Here is a 21,540-nt window from a genome sequence, read left to right on the forward strand (position 1 = left end):
TGACCTAGGTAGAAGCCCCACATGGGGACAGGTTGGAGAAACCCTGTAAAGGCCACCTTGGACAAAGGAAGGGCTCATATGCTGCCGGAGCCCATGTGCTGCTTGCACTCATGTGGCCGGGCATATGTGGTGACTGAGCACATGTGTCACCCACATCTGCCCTCCTGAGCTGTGGACTTTCCTGCTTTCCTGTCTAATGCTGGGGTGTGTAGGGGTTCTCTCTCGCCCTCGGAGAAGCCCGGGTTCTCTCTCGAGCACGTTACTCTCCACTCTCGCCCACTTTCTCTCCCTCCTTCCCTTCAAAACCTCCAAATAAAAAACTGTGAAATTTCACTGCCCACCTACTCCTGAAATTCCTTTCTGTGAGGCGAGACAAGAACCCAGTAACCCTGGGTCCCAGGTGGCAGAGGTGGATTGGGAGAAAATGATCATCTTCCTCCTCCTCACTTCACATGTGTCACGTGGGGGTGGTGGGGGCCACCAACATCACTAGTAAAGACTAATATTGCCCATAAAAATAAATGAGACCAGAAGGTTCAATCAAATACTAAGATCCAATAGATAGCATAAAACAAAGATGATATAAAAGCTTAAAAATGGAGGCTGGAGAGATACTACAGAAGGTAGGGCACTTGCCTTGCATGCGGCTGACCCGAGTTCAATCTCCAACACTACATAGGGTCCCCTGAGGGCAGAGCCAGGAGTAATCCCTGAGCACTGCCTGGTGTGTGCCCCCAATATTTTTAACACTAAAACAGACTGTATGATAAACAGATGGTGTGATTGCTTTCTTTTACTACATGGGGTTTTCTGGTTCGTTTTCTCTCTCTCTCTCTCTCTCTCTCTCTCTCTCTCTCTCTCTCTCTCTCTCTCTCTCTCTCTCGCTCACTCACTCCCCTTTCTCCTCTCCTCTTTTTCTCTCTATAACTCTCTTTCTCTCTCTCATGAAACTATTTTACTGAACTTAAAAAAATTAATTTAAATAATAAAGTTGGAAAGAAATGCCCTGTGGGGATGTTCACGTGTTAAGCCAGGAATGTCTCAAGCAAACAGGAAGACTTGGTTCACTCAGGCTCAGAAACCCGCTCCCACCCAATAAGCTCAATAACTGGGTTCTGTCTTCTGGTTTAGGGGCAATTTGGACCGGAACGTGACAGCTACCTTAGAAATCAGAATACAGGGGCTAGAACAATAGTATAGTGGGTAGGATGTTTGCCTTGCATTCAGCAAACCTGAATTCAATCCCCAGCATCCCTAGGGTCCCCCAAGCACCCAGGAGTAATTCCTGAGTGCAGAGCCAGGAGTAACCCCAGAGCATCGCTGGGTGTGATCCAAAAAGAAAAAAAAGAGAAGGGAAGGGAAGGGAAGGGAAGGGAAGGGAAGGGAAGGGAAGGGAAGGGAAGGGAAGGGAAGGGAAGGGAAGGGAAGGGAAGGGAAGGGAAGGGAAGGGAAGGGAAGGGAAGGGAAGGGAAGGGAAGGGAAGGGAAGGGAAGGGAAGGGAAGGGAAGGGAAGGGAAGGGAAGGGAAGGGAAGGGAAGGGAAGGGAAGGGAAGGGAAGGGAAGGGAAGGGAAGGGAAGGGAAGGGAAGGGAAGGGAAGGGAAGGGAAGGGAAGGGAAGGGAAGGGAAGAGGAAGAGAAGAGAAGAGAAGAGAAGAGAAGAGAAGAGAAGAGAAGAGAAGAGAAGAGAAGAGAAGAGAAGAGAAGAGAAGAGAAGAGAAGGGAGGGGAGGGGAGGGAAGAGGGAGGGGAGGAAAGAGGAAGAGAAGAGAAAGAATAGAAAGAAGAGAAGAGAAGAGAAGAGAAGAGAAGAGAAGAGAAGAGAAGAGAAGAGGAAGAGAAGAGAAGAGAAGAGAAGAGAAGAGAAGAGAAGAGAAGAGAAGAGAAGAGAAGAGAAGAGAAGAGAAGAGAAGAGAAGAGAAATTAGAACAGAAAAATAGAGAAAAGGAAAGAAATCAGAGTCCAGCAAGCCACAGGGCAGAGAGACCCTGGACCAAACTTGAATCTAACAACATGGCCGGCAAGAGCAGGGACAAGAAGGACGTGGGCTCCCAGGGAATAGCTCCTGAAGGAGCAGGCTCACTTCGGAGAAGCAAGTAACGGCAGAGACCCCTTAAGTCACGCCCTTGGAAAGGGAGTGGAGATGCGAGACAGAGTGAGCCGGGTGCTGCGGACAGCCAAAGTGATGCCAGAACCACACATCCTCTTAGAGGTGCATCTCCGAGGGCCACGTCTCACTTCCAGCCCGGCCTGCTTCGTGGCCAACAGGCTCAGAAACTGGAGCTAAGGCTGAGAGGGCAGGGGAGGGACAAGGCGTCGTGGACAGAGCAGAGGATGAGATGTTCCTCTCCCACTGCAAAGACCCATCTTCAGGGTCGCTGCCAGGAGGGAAGGGAGATGGCTGCCAGGAGGGAAGGGAGATGGAGGGTCAGAACCAGCGATGATTTCCCTGCAGATTGGCTACTTTAGATCCACTGGGCATTTTTGTTTCCTGAACTGACCCCATGATTGTCATTTGGAAGCAACCACAGGAATTTTTCTCATCTGAGAATACCCAGAAAGAAGCCTGGAACTTAGTCTGAGTTCAGAAGAAGAGCCACTGCCATTGGAAAGGTCTAAAGGAGAAGCAGAGAAGGGAAATAAATTTGCAGTGACGTTGACATGGCTGGAACCTTCCGGCTCACCTTCATCGACACACAAAGGCAAGGTCGGCCTGGGCGGAGGTCACCCCTGAACTCAGCCTTTCACCTCAACTTCTGTTTCATAATTCCAGAACACAGTGTACGTTTCATATATTATTTAGATTATTTTTCCTACTCAAAGTTTAATGAATTTTGTGATCATAAAATATCAGATGAATAATTTAGGGGAAATACTATCATTTAGAGCAGGTACACATGATTCCTCCATTTTTAAGCAAGCAAACAAAAAAAGCACAGTCGTCCTATACGCCAGAAAGCAACAATTATTTTCCCTTTCTTCAGAAAAGTTAGGAAGGGGCTGGAGCAATAGCACAGCGAGTAGGGCGTTTGCCTTGCACGCAGCCAACCTGAGTTCGAGTCCCAGCGTCCCATATGGTCCCCTGAGCAATGCCAGGGGTAATTCCTGAGTGCATGGGCCAGGAGTGACCCCTGTGCAACGCCGGGTGTGACCCAAAAAGCAAAAAAAAAAAAAAAAAAGAAAAGTCAGGAAAATATACAGACAGTATCTTAATATACATATTTTTATGTCCCTAGTTTGGCTGGAGCGATAGCACAGCGGTTGGGCGTTCACCTTTCACGAGGCCAACCCGTGTTTGATTCCTCCACCCCTCTCGGAGAGCCCCGAAAGCTACTGAGAGTATGGAGCCCACACGGCAGAGCCTGGCAAGCTACCCGTGCATATTAGATATGCCAAAAACAGTAACAAAAAGTCTCTCAATGAGAGATGTTACTGGTGCCCCCTCGAACAAATCAGTGAGCAACGAACAGGATGACAGTGACAGTGACAGTTTGGCTTTGAAATTCCACTAAGACTTGGAAAGGCAGAATGGGATGTATCAGCTGAATCCACATGAAGATCTGTAAGTTTTTCTCAAGTGAAAATGACTATGCTTGTCTTTCAACATCACTCTTTTGAATCATCGTCAGTAGAAAATAAACATAATGTGATATTGAACTGGGAAACTTGTGTGAGACATACTGGCAACCATTTTTGTGTTGAAAAGAAACTGTTTCTCTACAGAGCGGAAACGTGCCGGTAAGGATGAAACTTCACAGAATGCACCAGCGTGGAAGGAAAGTAAGTCTCAGGAAGTGAACAACTTTGTCACCTGTCCCTTGAAGCACAGCCTGACAGGATGTCACATCCTACCTGTTTCTGCCACCTCCACATCCTGATAGTAAAACATGAGGTGACGAATTCCTCCAACAGTGAAAAGCTGATCGACTCTTTCGATCTGGGGGAGAGAAAAGGCAAAGAGATAAATTGTTTCCGAATTAGAAACCACTTTGACATCTGCAGTTACATCAAAGGATCATACACTACACAAAGGATGACTTTTTTTTTCCCAAAAGAAACACCATGGAAAATAATCGTCTCACCAGAGGAAAGATGCAGTTCAAAGCAGTAATTCAACTAATCACAAAAATATCTGCTACAGAGGCACACTCAAAAGAGATTAGCCCTCCACTCTTGCTAATTCCCTAAAGTGTTGAGCTGTTGAAGACAGAGAGAAATAAGAGTGTTTCATTTGCACTCAATTACAGACCAGAAAACAAACCTTTCAACGCCCAGTCAAACACACTAGAGATAATTAACAGCATATTACAATAATTAAAAAAAAAGGCAAGAAGCACCGAAACAACAGGACACATTAGACTATGAAAGACCCTTCCAGTTGCTACCTTGGAGCTTCAGGTCCCCCAGGTGACTGAGACTTAGGATCGGTCACCTGAGACAGAGTCTGCTTTTTGCAGTAGCCCAGTTGTTTAATCCCAATGCGAATACAAAGAATAAAAGCCATGGCTTCTATCAAAAAAGAAAATAACAAATCTTGGCAAGGATGTGGGGAAACTGGAAGCTCTGGGTGCCACTGGAGAGATTACAAAAGGGCGTAGAGGCCACAGCAAACAGTACCGTGCTCCTCAAAGGCCAACAGTCAAAGTCCCTCTGAGCAATACTACAACTCTACACTTTTTTTTTTTTTGCTTTTTTTTGGTCACATCTGGCGATGCTCTACTCCCGGCTCTGCACTCAGGAATTACTCCTGGTGGTGCTCAGGGGACCATATGGGATGCTGGGAATCGAACCCGGGTCGGCGGAGTATAAGGAAAACACCCTCCCCACTGTACTATAGCTCCGACCCCTAGAACTCTACACTTCTAACGTTGCTTGTGAGTCTAGCCAGGACCCTTTCTTTAAACTTCCGAGTTTAGGCCTTCCTGGGTCCCGTATGCAACATAGTAGCCTGAACTGGGCTTCCTGCACTTTTCACTCATTTTTCCCACCTGCATCATCCCAAATCCAGATGTCAAGATTGGGAGACAAAGTCCAGTCAAGCATTTGACCTCTGCAACCATCTACCCAAGTCAGAATGAGCATCGCAGTCTTGCCTCCTTCTACAACTCTATTTTTTGGGGAATGATATTGTCTACGTGCATGAATTCTGAACAGTAAATGGGATAACAGATGAAAATCCTTTGGAACGGGGACAGACATCTGGTAAATATTTAATAATCATTAGCTTGCTAAGGAGGTCTTCTTTGACTCCACCTGGCAAGCAAACAAAAATAATAGGAAGAGGGCCAGTGGGAGGCTACGGTCAGCTCACACAGGCTTGTCACATCTGTCCCCAGCTTAGCATAAAGTGACATCATGGTGAGAGATTGGCCCATCAGCGTGGCAGGTATCTCATGGTTTACACATCAGAAATCAGCCAACGGGCAAGCTTGTGTCTCCTTCTACGTGCTTACTCACAGCCAGTTGGTAAACATCCACAGCTGGAGCAGGGACAGCAGGAAAGCAGGTAAGGGCAGAACAGCAGGTAAGGCCTTGCATGCGGCTGACCCACGTTTGATCTCCAGCTCCCCATATGAGCCCCACCCCGACCTTGAGTGATCCTGAGTGCAGAAAGGAGGAAGCCCTGAGTAACACTGGGTGATGCACGCCCCAAACCCAAAACAAACAGAAGGAAAACATTCACAAGCATCCTATTGAGAAGTATCAACAGTGACACATCCTACAGCCAAAAGGGTGATTATAAATGAATAAGTCGGGGGCAGGGGGGTAGGATCACGAGGGTCCTGCAATGCCTTCCTCGCTACACCAGAAAATGACATTTTCAAATACCTGGGCCAGGTCATCGAGCCAAATACAGTATGCACTCTGAGTAGACATCATGGCTTTGAGTAGAAAACTGGGAGTCAAAGTGAGGAGGGAAAAAAAATAATCAAAATCCAACTGTCCATCCGAGGGAAATCCAGGCACCGATGCTGCCATGCAACATCCAGATAAGAGCAGGATGGGTCGGAGCAGACCAATCAGCAGCTGCAAAGGCAATTCTGTTTTCCAAACTGGGTTTCTAAGCAGAGCTTCATTAGAGGAAGAGATGTTGCCACAGAATCAAGGATCTCAAAGGAAAATTACAAACACCCCCATTCGGCTTGAAGAGCTACGGCACCCTGGTTTGTCCTGCTAATGCCCTCCAAAGTGCATGTGACAGGGACACCCTTCTCCAAAGCACAGCACGGGAGCTGGGTACCCACCATTCAAGCCACTCAGAGGGAACAGAAACGCCTCCCACCTGGTTCCCCTCGAGAATGGCATCCTCCACTTCCTTTTTGCTCAGGTCCACGCAGGATGCTACTACGGAAAATAAGTAGTCGTGTCTGCCATCCAATCTCGCCCGCCGGGCCTCCTTCTCTTCCTTCAGTCTTTGCTACAAAAGAAAAAAAAAATAAAAGGAACACCAGAGTTAGTGGCAACTGCTGTTTTCCAGTGGAGCAAGTCAGAGCTGTGAGAGCATCACACTATGACTGTTTCCTCAAATCTCAGGTACTCAGCCAGCCCGAGGCTTCCTGGGATACCCGTTTATATGTGGTATCTTCTATTTTTAGAAATTATTTGATTTCTCTTTTGAAAATAAGGTGCTCTCGTTGTTTGGAAATTACATCAGACAGACCAGCCAAAACAAGAAATTAAAATCGCCTGCCATGCAGAAATTATTAGTGTGAACATTTGGGTCTACATCCTTACAGACATCCCTATGCCTTTAGCGGTATCCGGTAGAGGTCAAAGAAAAGAGATCCCCATTTTAAGTCATTAAAATGATATTCTTCCACACTACCTACATTACCTCCTGCATTTATGGCTTATCTGTAGGTTCCTGTAAGTTTGAACCATTAGTATAAATTATTCTCGTAAAAAGCACAGGAGAATTAAGAAGAAATAGAGAATGAAAAAGGCAAGAGGACAACTAGAGGAACAGGATACAGGCTGAGAATGAGTGGGCAGAGGGAGAGAAAGGGAATCCGGAGACAGCATCAGCAGCCATTGGTGGACAGTGCTCATGGCCCTGTAGCACTGTCGCCCCATTGTTCATCAATTTACTCGAGCGAGCACCAGTAACATCTCCACTGTGAGACCTGTTGTCTGAATGTTGGGGAACATTCCAAATAATAATGGTGGGTCTTTTGTCGAAATATTGAATGTAATCTATGAGGAGAGAGAGTAAAGTGGAAATCATCTGCCACACAGGCAGGGTAGGGGTGAGATGGGGGTATACTGGGGTTCTTGGTGGTAGAAAATGTGCACTGGTGAAGGGATGGGTGTTTGATCATTGTATGACCGAGACTTAAACCTGGAAGCTTTGTAACTGTTCTCTTGGTGATTCAATAATTTTTTTAGAAGAATATAATGCATCTTAACCAGTTCTTCTAGACTTGCGGATATAGAAGTACGATACTGGTAGACAGAGAAAAGGTAGAGTCGAACTATTATTTTAGAGTGCAAGACATTCTTTTCAAAAGAGCAATGAAAACTGTTAGGGATTTCAGGGTGATTGAAAAGTCACTGCTAGACCCAGAGACTTTGCATTCATTTTTTCTTACCAGAAAATATTGCTTGAGAGAAGGTGGGTGGGGAGGAAGTTTTTTTTTTAAGTGATCAGTCTACCTTTTTTGCCATTTCTTGAAAAAGAGACTAACACCAGTCTTATCACAGAGTACACATTCCATAAACACCAAAGAAAACTGAATTGAAATCTCTTCTCAAATGTCCCTAAGTCCAGAAGAGGCTCTGTTACTCTGGCTGCTGTCTACCTTGCTGAAAAGAAGGGATAAATTTTTTCTTAATGGGATCTCTGACTTTATACTACATGTCTTCAGCAGGCTGAGAACACAGAGAAAGAGACAGGAATCCAGCAACAAAATAAAGAAATGCAAATGATGGGTAAACCGAAAGAAAGAAAATTGAGAACCAAAAAGGAAAAAAAAGAATAAATTAATTTAAAAAGGATAACCAGAAAAATTAGGCTGCAAAGCAACTAAAGGTTTACAAAGAATATAGAAACTTAAATAAGATTCTGCCATGGCAACACATCACCTAACTTTAAAGAATTCAAGGGGAAAAAATGTATATTACAGTGAGGAAATGAGAGAGTTCCCCTAAATAGAATACAAATTACTTTGTCTTATTTATTTATCACAGAGGCAAAAAATTTCCCCCAAATTACATGAATATGAAGCAAATTATCGGTGTATTTGAAGGCAAATATTTTCCAAACTGTGTTTAAAAGCATGTTAGGCTATCCTTTCTCTTTACTCAGACCAATCGTTCTTTCTGCTGATCATAACTAAGAAGTAAACCACAGTACTGTGCAGGTAAAAGGCACAACACACAGTCTCAACTTCCACTTCCTTAAATTAAAAAGATTCATGCATGACCATGGAAAGTCAATAATGGCGAACAAATATTTTGTGGTCAGATCAGCACAGTGCCAGGATGTAATCCTAAGCCTGCAGCCGCTAGGAAACCAGCAACAACAGACAGACTTGTGCTGGCCTGTCCTCTTGGCCTCAGACACTTAGCCAATGGGGACAGAGGTAAAGGAAGAGAGACGCAAAGTTTTTTCTGAGTCATTAAAAGTGCTTTGCATGGAGTACCTGCAGCTCTCCCTCACAGCCTCTGGACACCCCAGCCCCCGTCCTTGAATCCCCCATCTCTCTGTGTCATCGTTCAGAAGCCAAGAATCTAAGTCTTTGTTTTCATCTGGATGTGACTGTTCCACTGTGCCTCTCTCTCCCTCCCTCTCCCTCTCTCTCTCTCCCTCCCTCCCTCTCTCTCTCTCCCTCCTCTCCTTCTCTCCTTCTCTCTCTCTCTCTCTCTCTCCCTCCTCTCCTTCTCTCCTTCTCTCTCTCTCTCTCTCTCTCTCTCTCTCTCTCTCTCTCTCTCTCTCTCTCTCTCTCTCTCTCTCTTTCTCTCTCTCTCTGTGCTCCTTGGGGATGAAACCCTGGGCCTCAGATACACAAGGCATCTATTCCACCACTGAGCCATCCTTAGCCCCTTCCCTTTCTTTCTTCACATCCCACCTATGAGGAAAACCATGCCATGCCGGGCTCTCTCCTGGCTCGTATGAAAGGCCCCATTATTACCTCCCTGCAGTGAAGTCCAAGTGATGGACCAATCACAATGCCCAGAAGTGCACCCATCTCGAGAGGCAGAAGGTTGGCAATCAAGCCCCGGTCTGTCTTAGAACCAGGCAAAGACAGAGGGCACCCATGCACCAAAAATATCTGTTTCCGCTGATATTCTCCGTTTTCTTTTCAATGCCCCCTCAGCTGAGGCCCCAGAGAAAGGGCAGAGACTAGATGCACTGTGTGGGTTCGAGAAGGAAACCAGGGACTAGCATGAACCGGCGCCATTTCCTGAGTTCCCCGGTGATGTTTCAGCCCCTGTATGGACTCGGGCTCCGTGGAGACACCCTTCACCGCTATTGCCCGTGTCCACCCTCCACTGCTAAGTCCTCCGTGCGGGGCGCCCTGCTCAGCTAGTCAGCACACCAGATGCCTCCCCTACCTGCTGCTCGCCCCGGTACCTCCACCTCCATCCCCGCCACGCTGAAGGTGGGTGTCCGCAAGGAGCCTTGGTCGGCAAAGACGGCAGGACAAGGGACAGGCTCTTTACCCAGAGCATATTTCTATTTCTTTTTCAAAAATGCTTTCTGGGTGGCATGGCCAGCCTCACAGCAAGTCTGCATCTAAGCAAATCGGGTTGGTTTGGTTGTTGTTGTTCTTCTTGTTCTTGTTCTTGTTGTTGTTGTTGTTTTTTGAGTGAGGCATGGGTACACCTGGCAGTACTCAGAGCTTACTCCTGGCTCTGAGCTCTAGGATGACTCCTGGTGGGCTCAGGGGACCATAGGCAATGCCGGGGATTGAACCCGGGTCGGTCTCGTGCAAGGCAAGCGCCCTACCCACTGTACCATCCCTCCAGTCCCCCATGAGCAAATCACTTACAATGAGAGTTGACTGTATTTCTCAGCGACTATGTTTCTGTCCATTTAGGTGTTGTGTCCTTTTGTGAATACGTATCAGAGGCTGATGTAACAAACGTGGTAGCGGAGAGTTTGATGGAGATGAGTGTCCCCGCAGAGACCGTGACGGAGAGTCTGGAATCTTTCGCTGCTGAAGCTCCTTGCCTTACTGACCCTGAAGAATATCTCCAAGACTAACCTGCAAGCTGGTTCTCGGGAGCTACCTCAGGGCCCCAGAAAATTAATTGTGCGTGATGAAACATACCCCCGGAGAGGCCAGGGACATGGGTCTGAGAATCGAAGATCAGTTAGTATCACTTTATCTCATTCCCACACCTCCCTACGAATCAGGAAAGATTCCAGTCCATGCAACGGACGGGAAACTCCCCCCAGTGTGGGCCCAGAGGAAGCTGCTGGTTTGGAGCAAAGTGTCTATTTCCTCCCCTTCTGTTTTGAAGACACTATCAACCCCTGGGGCCGTCTGACTGACCCCTTCGCCACAATCTAACCCACCCCTCTTAGCCCTAGCTCAAGAAAATAAACATTACCTGAACCTCTTCACTCTCACAACGATGACATCATCTCCACCTCGAGGCCTGTTTTCTATTCTAACTTTTCTAATGTCCCTGAGCTCAGAAGGGGGCCTGGTCCCAGGGACTGAGCCAGCGGCTGTGTAATCAGCGCGCCCAGAAAGCAGGCTGATCACTGCGCCGGTAATTAAGGGCTGGACCAAATGACTCTGACTCACGGTGAGTCCGTGATTGAGCCTCCGAACTCAGTCAATGCGCTCCCCGGTGTCCGACGTGGCCGTGACTCCACCACGAACAACCGCACGGAATTCTCCCCCCGAGTATGGATCTCCGCGCGCCCCAATTTGCAGCAAGCAGGACACAGTTCCCTTCGCCCCCGGCCCCTTTAAATGACTGGAAGGCATCTCAGAGGGTTAAAAGTAGGAGGAACCAATCTTAGGGGGGAAATATACTTTTTTTTTTTACAGATACATATATAAAAAGCACACAAGGCTCAACCTGTAACAACGAGTTAGTTGTTTTAGATTTAACAGATTTGACAACATCGTATAGAAGAGCTTGATGGCCCCTGGGTGGAATACAATAATCTTCACACTCCTTCCTCTAAGGATACTTTTTCTAGCATGTTTAAGCGGTATTTTTATAACAAACAATACAATATACATTATTTTCAGTTCTGCTTTCAGGGTTTGGGGTTCGGGATAGAAACACCGAAATATAGTGGTGAGGAAGGGTAATGGTGGTGGGATTGGTGTTTGACTATTAAATGTAATCAAATATTGTGAACTGTAGCACTGTAGCACTGTCATCCCGTTGTTCATCCCTTTGCTCGAGCGGGCACCAGTAACGTCTCCGTTGTGAGACTTGTTGTTACTGTTTTTGGCATATCGAATACGCCATGGGGAGCTTGCCAGGCTCTGCCGTGCGGGCGGGATATTCTTGGTAGCTTGCCGGGCTCTCCGAGAGGGACGGAAGAATCGAACCCGAGTCGGCCACATACAAGGCAAACACCCTACCCGCTGTGCTATTGCTCCATCCCTATTGTGAATTACTTTATTGAATAAAAAAATTACTTTATTATATATAAGTAAATAAATGAGTGGAATGACGGCCCTGGGGGAGACAGTTCTCCCTCCCACTTCTGCCTCCCTTCAAAGTCAACTCAAATCCTGCATCTTCCAGCAAAGCCAAGTCTTCGTCCTTGTCTGCCAGCAGCTGTCTTTCAGCCCATGGGCCCCTTGCTCTGGGCCACAGGCCGCTCTGCGAGGCTGCACGGCCCTCCCGGAGCTGCCCTAAGCGGGCTGGGAGAAGCACGGGGCCACTGGGAGCCCCCCGCTCTCCTGCCTGCTCGCCACTCCCCTTCCAGGCCCTCCCTGCCACCTGGAGAGCGTCTATGCTGGCTGCTGCAGGCCCAGCAGGTGCCCGGCTAAGCCTCCTTCACTCAAGGAGCCCCCGTGAGGCCCTCACTCCCCCGTCAGAGTCGCCTCCCTGTGTCCCCGAACCAGCTCAGAGATGGTGTCTGTTTCCATGGCGATGGATGTGTCCTCCTGCCGGACCCCTCCCACCCCAGCCCGTGTCCCCCATCATGCATCCAAAAAAAAAAAAAAGCAAGCCCCAGGGCATCCATTTGAGGTCCCTCTAACTCTAGTGCTCTCTGCGTTTTTATCTCGTGGCTGGCATGCTATAGAAATCTGCAGGACAGGGACTGAGAGGGCACAGCAGGCAGGCGCCCCGGGCCGGTCCACACACACACACACACACACACACCCCGCAGATGGTTGCCCCAAACCCAGCATGGCCAGGAGGAAGCCCTGAGCAGAGTCAGAAGCAAGGACTGAGCATAGTCAGCTGTAGCTGAAAAGAGAGAGGGAGGGTGGGGCAGAGAGAGAGAGAGACAGAGACAGAGAGACAGAGAGAGACAGAGAGAGACAGAGAGACAGAGACAGAGAGACAGAGAGAGACAGAGAGACAGAGAGAGAGAATAAATTCCTTTTCTTCATTTTTTTTTATTCTTGTTTTTTGTTTTTTATTTTCTGGGCTCAGGAGTCACTCCTGGCGAGGCTTGGGGGGACCCTGTGGGGTGCCAGAGATCAAAACCAGACAGCCCTACCCGCTGTCCTACAGCGCCGGCCTCGGCCGGGACAGACCTGGCTCTCCAGTCCAGAAGTCTGGCAGTGCTCTGCCCACACCGGCACGAAGCATCTGCCTGGCTGTCGTCACCACAAGTGACAGTGAACGTCCTCCAGGAGCAGGAGCACCTTGATCACGGACTCGTCAGTGCTCGAGAGTCCTCAGCTGGCCCTTCACGGGCAGGGCCTGCCCGCCCAGCTCCCGGGATACATCCCTGAACCTTTCACCTGCCTAGAGCCAAGCGCCAAGGAAACCGTGTGGACCTGGATAGAAGCAGTGAGACCAGGACGCCAGCAAGCCCGGGCCTGAGTCACGGGGGGTATGGAAACGGGCTCGCCTCCGTGGCCAGAGGATAACAGAACCCACGTCCTTTGAGTTTTCAAAAGCTCTGGGAGATCAAAGGTTCTGTCTGGGCTTGGTTTCCAGAGGGCTGTCTCGCCCCAGAGGACAATGGCAGGCTACCCCGCAGTGCTCGACAGGGGGAGGAACTGTGCCTGCCTCCCGGAGTGAGCCTTCCCTCCCGCCTAGTGGCCCCCGGGGGATCTGCTGGGAGCAAGCCAGCAATCTGAAATTCCAGGAGCAACTGCAGCTTCCCACACAGACAGACAGCAAGGGGGTGCACAGAGAGAACTCCCGCCTCCTGCCATCAGGGGGCTTAAAGCCAGGACTAGGGTAAGTCCAGGGGTTTTTGGGGTTCTTTTCTAGAATTTAACAATCAACGAAAGTATGTATCTCCATTTCATTGTAAAGGGAGGACTGAAAAAATCCACAAATCTAGTATAGAATAACATCACATGAGGCTGACACCCAAGGACGGTAGATATAAGGGCCAGGGGGATTGCCCCATAGCTGGAAGACTGCTTCATGAGCAGAGGGGAGAAGGCAGATGGAATAGAGAAGGGATCACTAAGAAAATGATGGCTGGAGGAACCAGTTGGGATGGGAGATGTGTGCCGAAAGTAGATAATGGACCCAACATGATGGCCTCTCAGTGTCTGTGTTGCAAGCTATAATGCCCAAAAGTTGAGAGAGAGAACGGGGAATATTGTCTGCCTTAGAGGCAGGGGGAGGGTGGGGAAGAGGGGTATACCTAGGATATTGGTGGTGGAGAATGTGCACTGGTGGAGGGATGGGTGTTTGATCATTTTGAGATTGTAACCCAAACATGAAAGCTTGTAACTATCTCACAGTGATTCAATAAAATTTTTAAAAAAGAAGAAGAAAAAATCCACAAGTCTAAAATGAATGTTCACTGCATTTCTGCCACTTGGTACTAAGCATTCATTCTTCCTCCACAAGAATCACTGTCGTCATTAGCACTGTCCTATTGTTCATCGATTTGCTCAAGCGGGCATCAGTAACGTCTCCATTGTGAGACTTGTTACCGTTTTTGGCATATCGAATACACCACCAGTAGCTTGCCAGGCTCTGCTGTGTGGGCGGGATACCCTCAATAGCTCGCTGGGTTCTCCGAGAGGGACGGAGGAATCAAACCTAGGTCGGCTGCGTGCCAAGCAAATGCCCTGCCTGTTGTGCTATCACACCAGTCCTATGAGAAAAGCACAAAAAAGCAGGGCAAGGGGGTGAGGCTCTACCAGGATACAGCAGGGTTGGGGGGGGGGGTCCCAACACCTGTGCTTTGGTTTGTGGATTATTTTGGAGCTAAAGGCAACTAGTGGACATAGGAGATACTCTCACCACGTCCTGAAGTACCTACACGAACGAAGCTAAAGGCTAGTGCCCAGAACTTCGGCTTTGAGCAGAAATCATCTTTTGATTGAAGAAGACGGTCTATGAAGCACAAGAAGCACATCCTTTGCCAGCCTCAGCCTCTGGTGCTCTCGCCCTGGGACCTGCAGATCTCACCAACCCAGAGTTCGGGGTTTATAACCCCTTTCGTTCCACTGGCTGCAGAATCCATGTATTTCCAACTTCTGCGTGTGATATCACTAATTTTGTTCCTTTTGCCTGCATCTCTGGCTGTCTGGCTGATTTCATTTGTTGGGGGCCACACCCAGCAGTGCTCGGAGCTTATTCCAGGTTCTACACTCAGGGATCACTTCTGGAGGAGCTCTCGGACCATAGGGGTGCCAGGGATTGAACCCAAGAAGGCTGAAGGCCACGCCAGCAGCCTATCCATTATATTATCTCTCCGGCCCCCTCCGGCTGATGTCAACTTGATGCTTCTACCAGCCTAAGAGCCCAGAAACCTAGATGGAAATTTCTCCCCAACGGACACAGCGTATCTGGAAAATCTGTTTGAAACTAAGTGAGAACACAGAATCAATTCAGACTTTTTTCATTGAAAGCATTGTGTCTATTATAGAACAGAAACACTAAGTACTTAATTTTTTTCTAAACTATAGAATTTATGGTATATTTGGTTGTTATCTGCATGTATGTTCTAGATAAACTACTACATTTCAGTGCTAGAGTGATAATAGAGCATTATTATATTGATACTTCCTGATCAAAATTAAATACAAATTTACAGCTTTTATGCTCAGTGCCCTTGGAATCTTTGTCACTGAATTACTCTAAGTCATAACATTATAATTTAATAAGGTGTCAAATCAGGGCACTCAATAGAAATGCACGATTATTTATATACCACGCTACATTATTAAGTTAATTCTGTTGATGTTCCAGTTCAGTGGAGGGAACACAACCATATCTGAAATATATCAGTGACAGTGACAGCTCCCAAAACTCAACATAGTCCCCAAAGGTGGCTGGTACCAATGAAGAAACAAAGTTTTTAATTATGGCTCAGATTTTACCATTGATCCCAATGCTTTAGACTGGGTAATAAAAGCACAGGACACATTTGGGGCCGTGTGAAAAGCTTAATTGGTTTCCTTTATCGCTGGGCTTAGAGCAGGTCCTGCAAAGCTCTGGGATGAGGGAAGGTCGCCACACAGTCTAGTGAGGCAGACAAATGTCACTTCTGTGGGGTGACGTCACCAAGGTAGGTGACAAGGCAAAACTTGCAGACATTGCAGGAGCAGAGACGGGAGCCCCAAGTGCTGCGGCTTCTCAGAGGGGCGACAGGCGAGCTCCGTGTCGGAGAAGAAACAGGGGCTGGTGGGAAACAGGGAGAGAAGGCTTCCTGGAGGCAGTGACGCCGGGAAAGGAGCCAGGGAACCAAAAGAAGTCTGGCCACCTGGCCGTGGGGGACACTCGGGAGGCGCTGAGCTCCAGTGGACGGGGGTTAGCCTGGAGAGCAGGTTCTCAGGACGCCCTGGGAAGCGATCAAGCCCCTCTCTGGCTGGGCAGGCTCAGCCCATAGCCAGGGAAACCCGTTCTTCACTGAGGCTTCAAAGTTCTTCCCTCTCCTTGCAGGTCTGGGACCTCATTTCCAGGCTGCTTGCAGCAAGCCGAGAAATCAAGAACTAGAACCATCCGTAGCTTGCAGGCCAAAGAAGGCCGAGTGACCCCACAAGAGAAGGAAAAGGCACTGCAAATATATACCCTCGGGCAAACCTCATCCCCAAAGACAAAATGTATGTATCAAGAAGTAGGCCAAGTGTAGGAGGCAACGCCAGAACGGCTCAAGGATGCAAACTTCTTGCTTCTTAATTAGAGCTCTCTCCACAGACCCTCATGCATCACCCCAGAATCAGAAGGTAGACGTCCCAAATGGAAGAGAACTCTGAAATTGTTTCCAGGGAAGAGAGACATCCCTGGGTGCCCATACCTTACCGTTAAAACGCGGGTAACACTTTGCCTCCAGAGCTGTCTCCTGCCGATCCTAAACATCCCAGCAACCGCCTCAGCTCTTGGACCCTTCCAGAATGATCTTCTAACTCGCCAGAGACCTACACATCCGTCACAGGGTTTCAAGTAAAAAGTCCTTCGGTAGGTGCTGAGTTCAGTTTTATGTTTCTAATTTGCATGTACTTTACATAAAAATTTCAAGTGCAAAGAAGAAGAAATGAAGAGTAAAGATAGGATCCAAGTTTTCCACGCAGCAACTCTCTCTCTCTGGGCCTCTGCTCTGCCCCAAAGCTTCGTGTCGCCCGGGCAATGCTGTTTATGTACCACGCACTTGAACCAAGTCTCTTAATCATGTGTATCAACCTGTCAGAGATTTGAATCGCCTAGTTGTGACACGGGTCTTTTCGTTGCTTGTTCAATCCTATGCCCCACAATTAACTTGGAGTCGGTACAGCTCTGTGGATCATTTCTTTGACTGGAGAGAAACTTTAAACCATATCAAAACAGAAAGCGGAGAAGCCACAACTCTGAATAAAGGCTTCCGTCGAGACATTCAGTCTTCCTTTGTCTAAACAACTTTGTGCGTGCGATTAACTGCCAGCATTGTGACTAATTGTGACTAATCGTCAGAGAGGCTAATTGTGACCCAAAGGAGCCATCTTTCCCCCCCATAAAGAACGAGAAGCCTATTTCCTATGCAAATAGCAAATGATATCCATAAATTACGTATGCTCGCACAGTTGCACAGACAGACGCCCGAGGTGATTTATTCTATGTGACTAAGCATCTGGATCATTCTCTCTGCAGAGCTGGGCCACCATGGCTCCTGCCATTTGCGAGAAGCCTAATCCATGGGGTGCCTCTCCTCGAGGTAAGCTGAACATCGAAGAAGCACGCGTCCACCGTGGGCCTGGAAGCACCAGCAGCAGCCAAGAGGAAGGAGGAAATCAGGAATTCATGCAAATCATGCTCTCACCTCAGGAGAGCCCGACTGCAACGTCAAGCTGTTGGCTTGGTTTGAAGACCCCTCCCACTACTCCGGATGCTAATTTGGTGTCTGAGCTTCGGGCCACAGCTGGTTAGCAGCCGACACTAAAGAGTGGCATCCCGTGCTGAAAGTAGCCTATGGACCAAACACGATGGTTACATAGTACCTGTATTGCAAACCATAACACCGAGAAGGAGAGAGAGAGAGTAAGAGGAAATGTGCCTGCCACAGAGGGCGGGGGGGGGGGGGGAGAGGGCAGGGGAAGGGGTGGGGGTGGCAGGAGGGATACCAGGAACATTGGTGATGGAGAATGGGCACTGGTGGAGGGATGGGTACTCGAACATTGTATGATTGAAACATAATCATGCAAGTTTGTAAGTCTGAAACGTAATCATGAAAATTTATGTCTGTACCAATGCCTTTAGTAAATAAATACAGGCATAGGGGCTGGAGTGATAGCACAGCGGGTAGGGCGTTTGCCTTGCACGCAGCCGACCCAGGTTCGATTCCCAGCATCCCATATGGTCCCCTGAGCACCGCCAGGAGTGATTCCTGAGTGCAGAGCCAGGAGTAACCCCTGTGCGTCACCAGGTGTGACCCAAAAAGCAAAAAAATAAATAAATAAATAAAAATAAAAAATAAAAAAAATAAATAAATACAGGCATTTATCACTGTCTCATTGCATCACTGTCATCCCATTGTTCATCGATTCGCTCGAGCGGGTACCAGTAACGTCCCCATTGTGAGACTTGTTGTTACTGCTTTTGGCATATCGAATACGCCACAAGTAGCTTGCCAGGCTCTGTGGGTGAGATACTCTCGATAGCTTGCCCGGCATTTATAAATAAATAAATTCAGGCATCCACACTGAAGTGAATAAAGAGACAACAGCATTTAGACTGGGACATCACTTTAGTAATCAAAGAACTAGCATCCTGGAAGTTAGTGTGTGTTTATGAGACTCAGGTGGGGACTTGGGGGGAGGGGCGGGTGCCACACGCAGGCAGTGCTTGGCAGTTACTCCCAGTGAAGACCATGCCAGCCCAGGGATTGAACCCAGGCCTCCTGCATGCAAAGCACGCGCTCAGCCCGCCGGGGTCTCTCTCCAGCCCTGGGACACTTTTTGAACGGGCCTCTGTGTTGGTGAGAGGTCCCAATTGTGAAGAGTGGGCACAGGGTCTGCGGAAGGCGGTTCTCTCTGTCTGAGGAGGCAAGGTTGCTCAGGCTCAGCATCTCAGGACTGTCCCCAGGACCCTGCACACCTGAGCCGGGACAGGCAGTGGTTCATCCCCGCACGTTTCATCACATCAGCACATCCCCAGCGACGGCTATGGCACCGCTCTCCCGGCGGCCTTCCACAACTACCTCTCGGGGAGAGTTACTTGCTGGGAAAAGTTCCATCGGATTCACTTTGCCTGGCCGACAAAACCAACATCTCTTGAGGAAACCACAGGGAACTGCAGAATCTTCCAGCCCCGGTGGCTAAGTTCCACCCTCCTCCGAGCAAAGAAGAAGCGGTCGTGTCTTCGGGGACCAGGCTGGGACTCCCAGGCCCCCAAAGAAACAACACAAACAAAAGACAAGGCAGAATCTCTCTCGGACCCTCTGGTCCCAATTCCCTGCCTGCCCTAAAGGTAACTTCTGGCTGAGAAGAGTGTCAGCTCCGAGGGAGGGACGGGAACTGTGAAACTGAGGATTTTCCAGCCCTGTGGGAACGGAGAGTAGCCCCGGGCTGAGAATGTCAGTCAGACGCACACGTTAAACTCGGACAGAGTGAAAAACGAAGCTGGACCTTGATCTCACGTGGGAAGAAGCTTCACCCAGAAACTCTAGGACAGCTTTTCCACCTCACTCTCCAACATCGAACATTCCTGCACAGCCTTTCATAACCTGAAGAAGCCATGTGTTGAATGAACGAATGAGCCAGTGAATGAATGAGTGAAAGCAGAACTTCAGTCTCCCTGAAGGAGCATCTCCACCTGTTTTGGTTTTTTTGGGTTTTGTGTGTGTGTGTGTGTGTGTGTGTGTGTGTGTGTGTGTGACACCAGGTTGTTCTCAGGGCTAATTCCTGGCGGGGCTCGGGGACCATATGGGGTGCCGGGGATTGGACCCAGATGTGGAAAAAAAATCAAATAAGCGATTACCATTCCTATCAGTGTGTGTGTGGGGGCGGGGGGGAAGGTGAGAGTTCTCAGGCCTAAATCATGGGGCGGAGGGACAGCACAGCCGGGAAGGCACCTGCCTTGCACACAGCCGACACGAGCTCAATCCCCGGCACCCACATGATCTCCAGAGCCCCGCCAGGAGTGATCCCTGAGCACAGAGCCAGGGGTAAGCCCCGAGCACTCCTGGATGTGGCCCCCAAATCAAAAACAAATAAGCAAATCTATGTCAAAAATCAACTAGCACATCAAACCTAAAATCCCATTAGGGGAGCAGAGAGACGGTACCACGGGGCAGGCACTTGTGTCGCCCGCAGCAGACCCAAGGTTGATCCCCATCATCCCATACGACCCCCGGACCCCACCAGGGGTGGTCCAGGACTAAGCCCTGAACACTGCCTGGTGTGGCCCAGAAATAACTAAGTAAAGAAACTGTCACTGTCACTGTCATCCCATTGCTCATCGATTTGCTCGAGCGGGCACCAGTAACGTCTCCATGGTGAGACTTGTTGTTACTGTTTTTGGCATATCAAATATGCCACGGGGAGCTTGCCAGGCTCTGCCGTGCGGGCGGGAGACTCTTGGTAGCTTGCTGGGCTCTCTGAGAGGGGCGGAGGAATCGAACCAGGGTCGGCCGCGTGCAGGGCAAACGCCCTACCCACCAAGGAAAGAACATCATTATCGAGGACAGGCGGGCCTGACTTGCTGGCTTGCCCGGGAAACAGCTCCGAGTGGCCCCTGGGCTCCCAGCACCTCAGACCAGTGCTGCCAAACAGCCGCCGAGAGCGTTTCTTCCTTTGCCTTTTGTCATAAAAGCCAAAATCTTTCCAGAACTCCTGCTAGCAGAAGCAGGGAACAGCATACAGGTGTTCAGAGAAAGCCAAGTGCCACATGTGAGTTTTCAAAAGCACAGGATGCTTGTTTTGCACAGAGGTGACCTGGGTTCAATCCCCAGCACCCCATATGGTCCCCAAGCCCCGCCAGGAGTCAGCCCTGAGAACAACCTGGCGTAACCCAACACAAAAATAAAAACAGGTGGAGATGCTCCTTCAGGGAGACTGAAGTTCTACTTTCATTCATTCATTCATTCACTGGCTCATTCATTCATTCAACATATGGCTTGTGCATACTTTTTATTCAGGGGAGGAGGAGTTGGGTCACACCTAGTGATGCTCAGGGGTTCCTCCTGGCTCATGCACTCAGGAATTATTCCTGTCAGTGCTCAGGGGACCATATGGGGTGCCAGGGATCAAACCCGGGTTGATCACGTGCAAGGCAAACAGTCTACCAGCTGTACTGTTGCTCCGGCCTTCTTGTGAGGACTTTGTATGGGGCCAGCCAGAATACAACACACACACACACACACACACACACACACACACACACAGCACAAAAAAGTTCACTAAAATGCACTTAATCAAACATTTTAAAATATTAATTGTAAGATGCATAATTATTTTATGGAACACTCAGAGAAAAAAGAAAACGCTTCCAATTAAACTTAAATACCACATCAACTTAAAGATGCATCCTGAATTCAGATGTTAAAATGTGAAGAAAAAAACAGTATGTATTCAGAATCAACGAAAAATAAATAAATAAATAATGTTCCTGTCTTCATTGGGAAAAGATATGAAACAAGTTACACCAAAATACATAAGTGTAAATAAAATAGAATTGCAGACAGGAGGAAATATTTTTTTTTTAAAAAGAAGACGCAAGCTTCACTCGTAGCTGCAGTGTGCACTGCAGGATTTTACATGTCTCACCCCACAGAACATCCCTTCCTGAGCTCAGCCCTCAGCTTCGGTGATGGTCTGCCCCGCCCTTGCAGCCCTGTGGGTCGAGGAGTCTGTGGCCATTAGGGTGGAGCAGCACTGTGGCTAGAAAGCCCTGGGTTCAAACCCCGGTCTTTCCTCTTCTAGCGAGGTGGCATCAGGACAAGTTATGACAGATTTGTCATAATTGATTTAAATATATAAAAAAAACTCCAGGATCTTAGCATCCT

At 48.5% G+C, this 21,540-nt stretch overlaps 1 protein-coding gene across 1 annotated transcript in view; it reads right to left on the reverse strand.

The window, feature by feature from the left end:
* Window positions 1-21,540, reverse strand: part of DNAH5 (dynein axonemal heavy chain 5) — a 304,825-nt gene that overhangs the window by 234,440 nt on the left and 48,845 nt on the right. Inside the window, exons 2-3 of the mRNA XM_055123648.1 lie at window positions 6,280-6,414; window positions 3,849-3,933 (exon numbers count right to left, since the gene is read on the reverse strand). Coding sequence (XP_054979623.1) covers window positions 3,849-3,933; window positions 6,280-6,414 — 220 coding nt within the window. The remainder of the gene's footprint in view (window positions 1-3,848; window positions 3,934-6,279; window positions 6,415-21,540) is intronic.

This window comes from Sorex araneus, chromosome 1 (genome assembly GCF_027595985.1).
Source record: "Sorex araneus isolate mSorAra2 chromosome 1, mSorAra2.pri, whole genome shotgun sequence".
In the NCBI taxonomy this organism is placed as follows: Eukaryota; Metazoa; Chordata; class Mammalia; order Eulipotyphla; family Soricidae; genus Sorex; species Sorex araneus.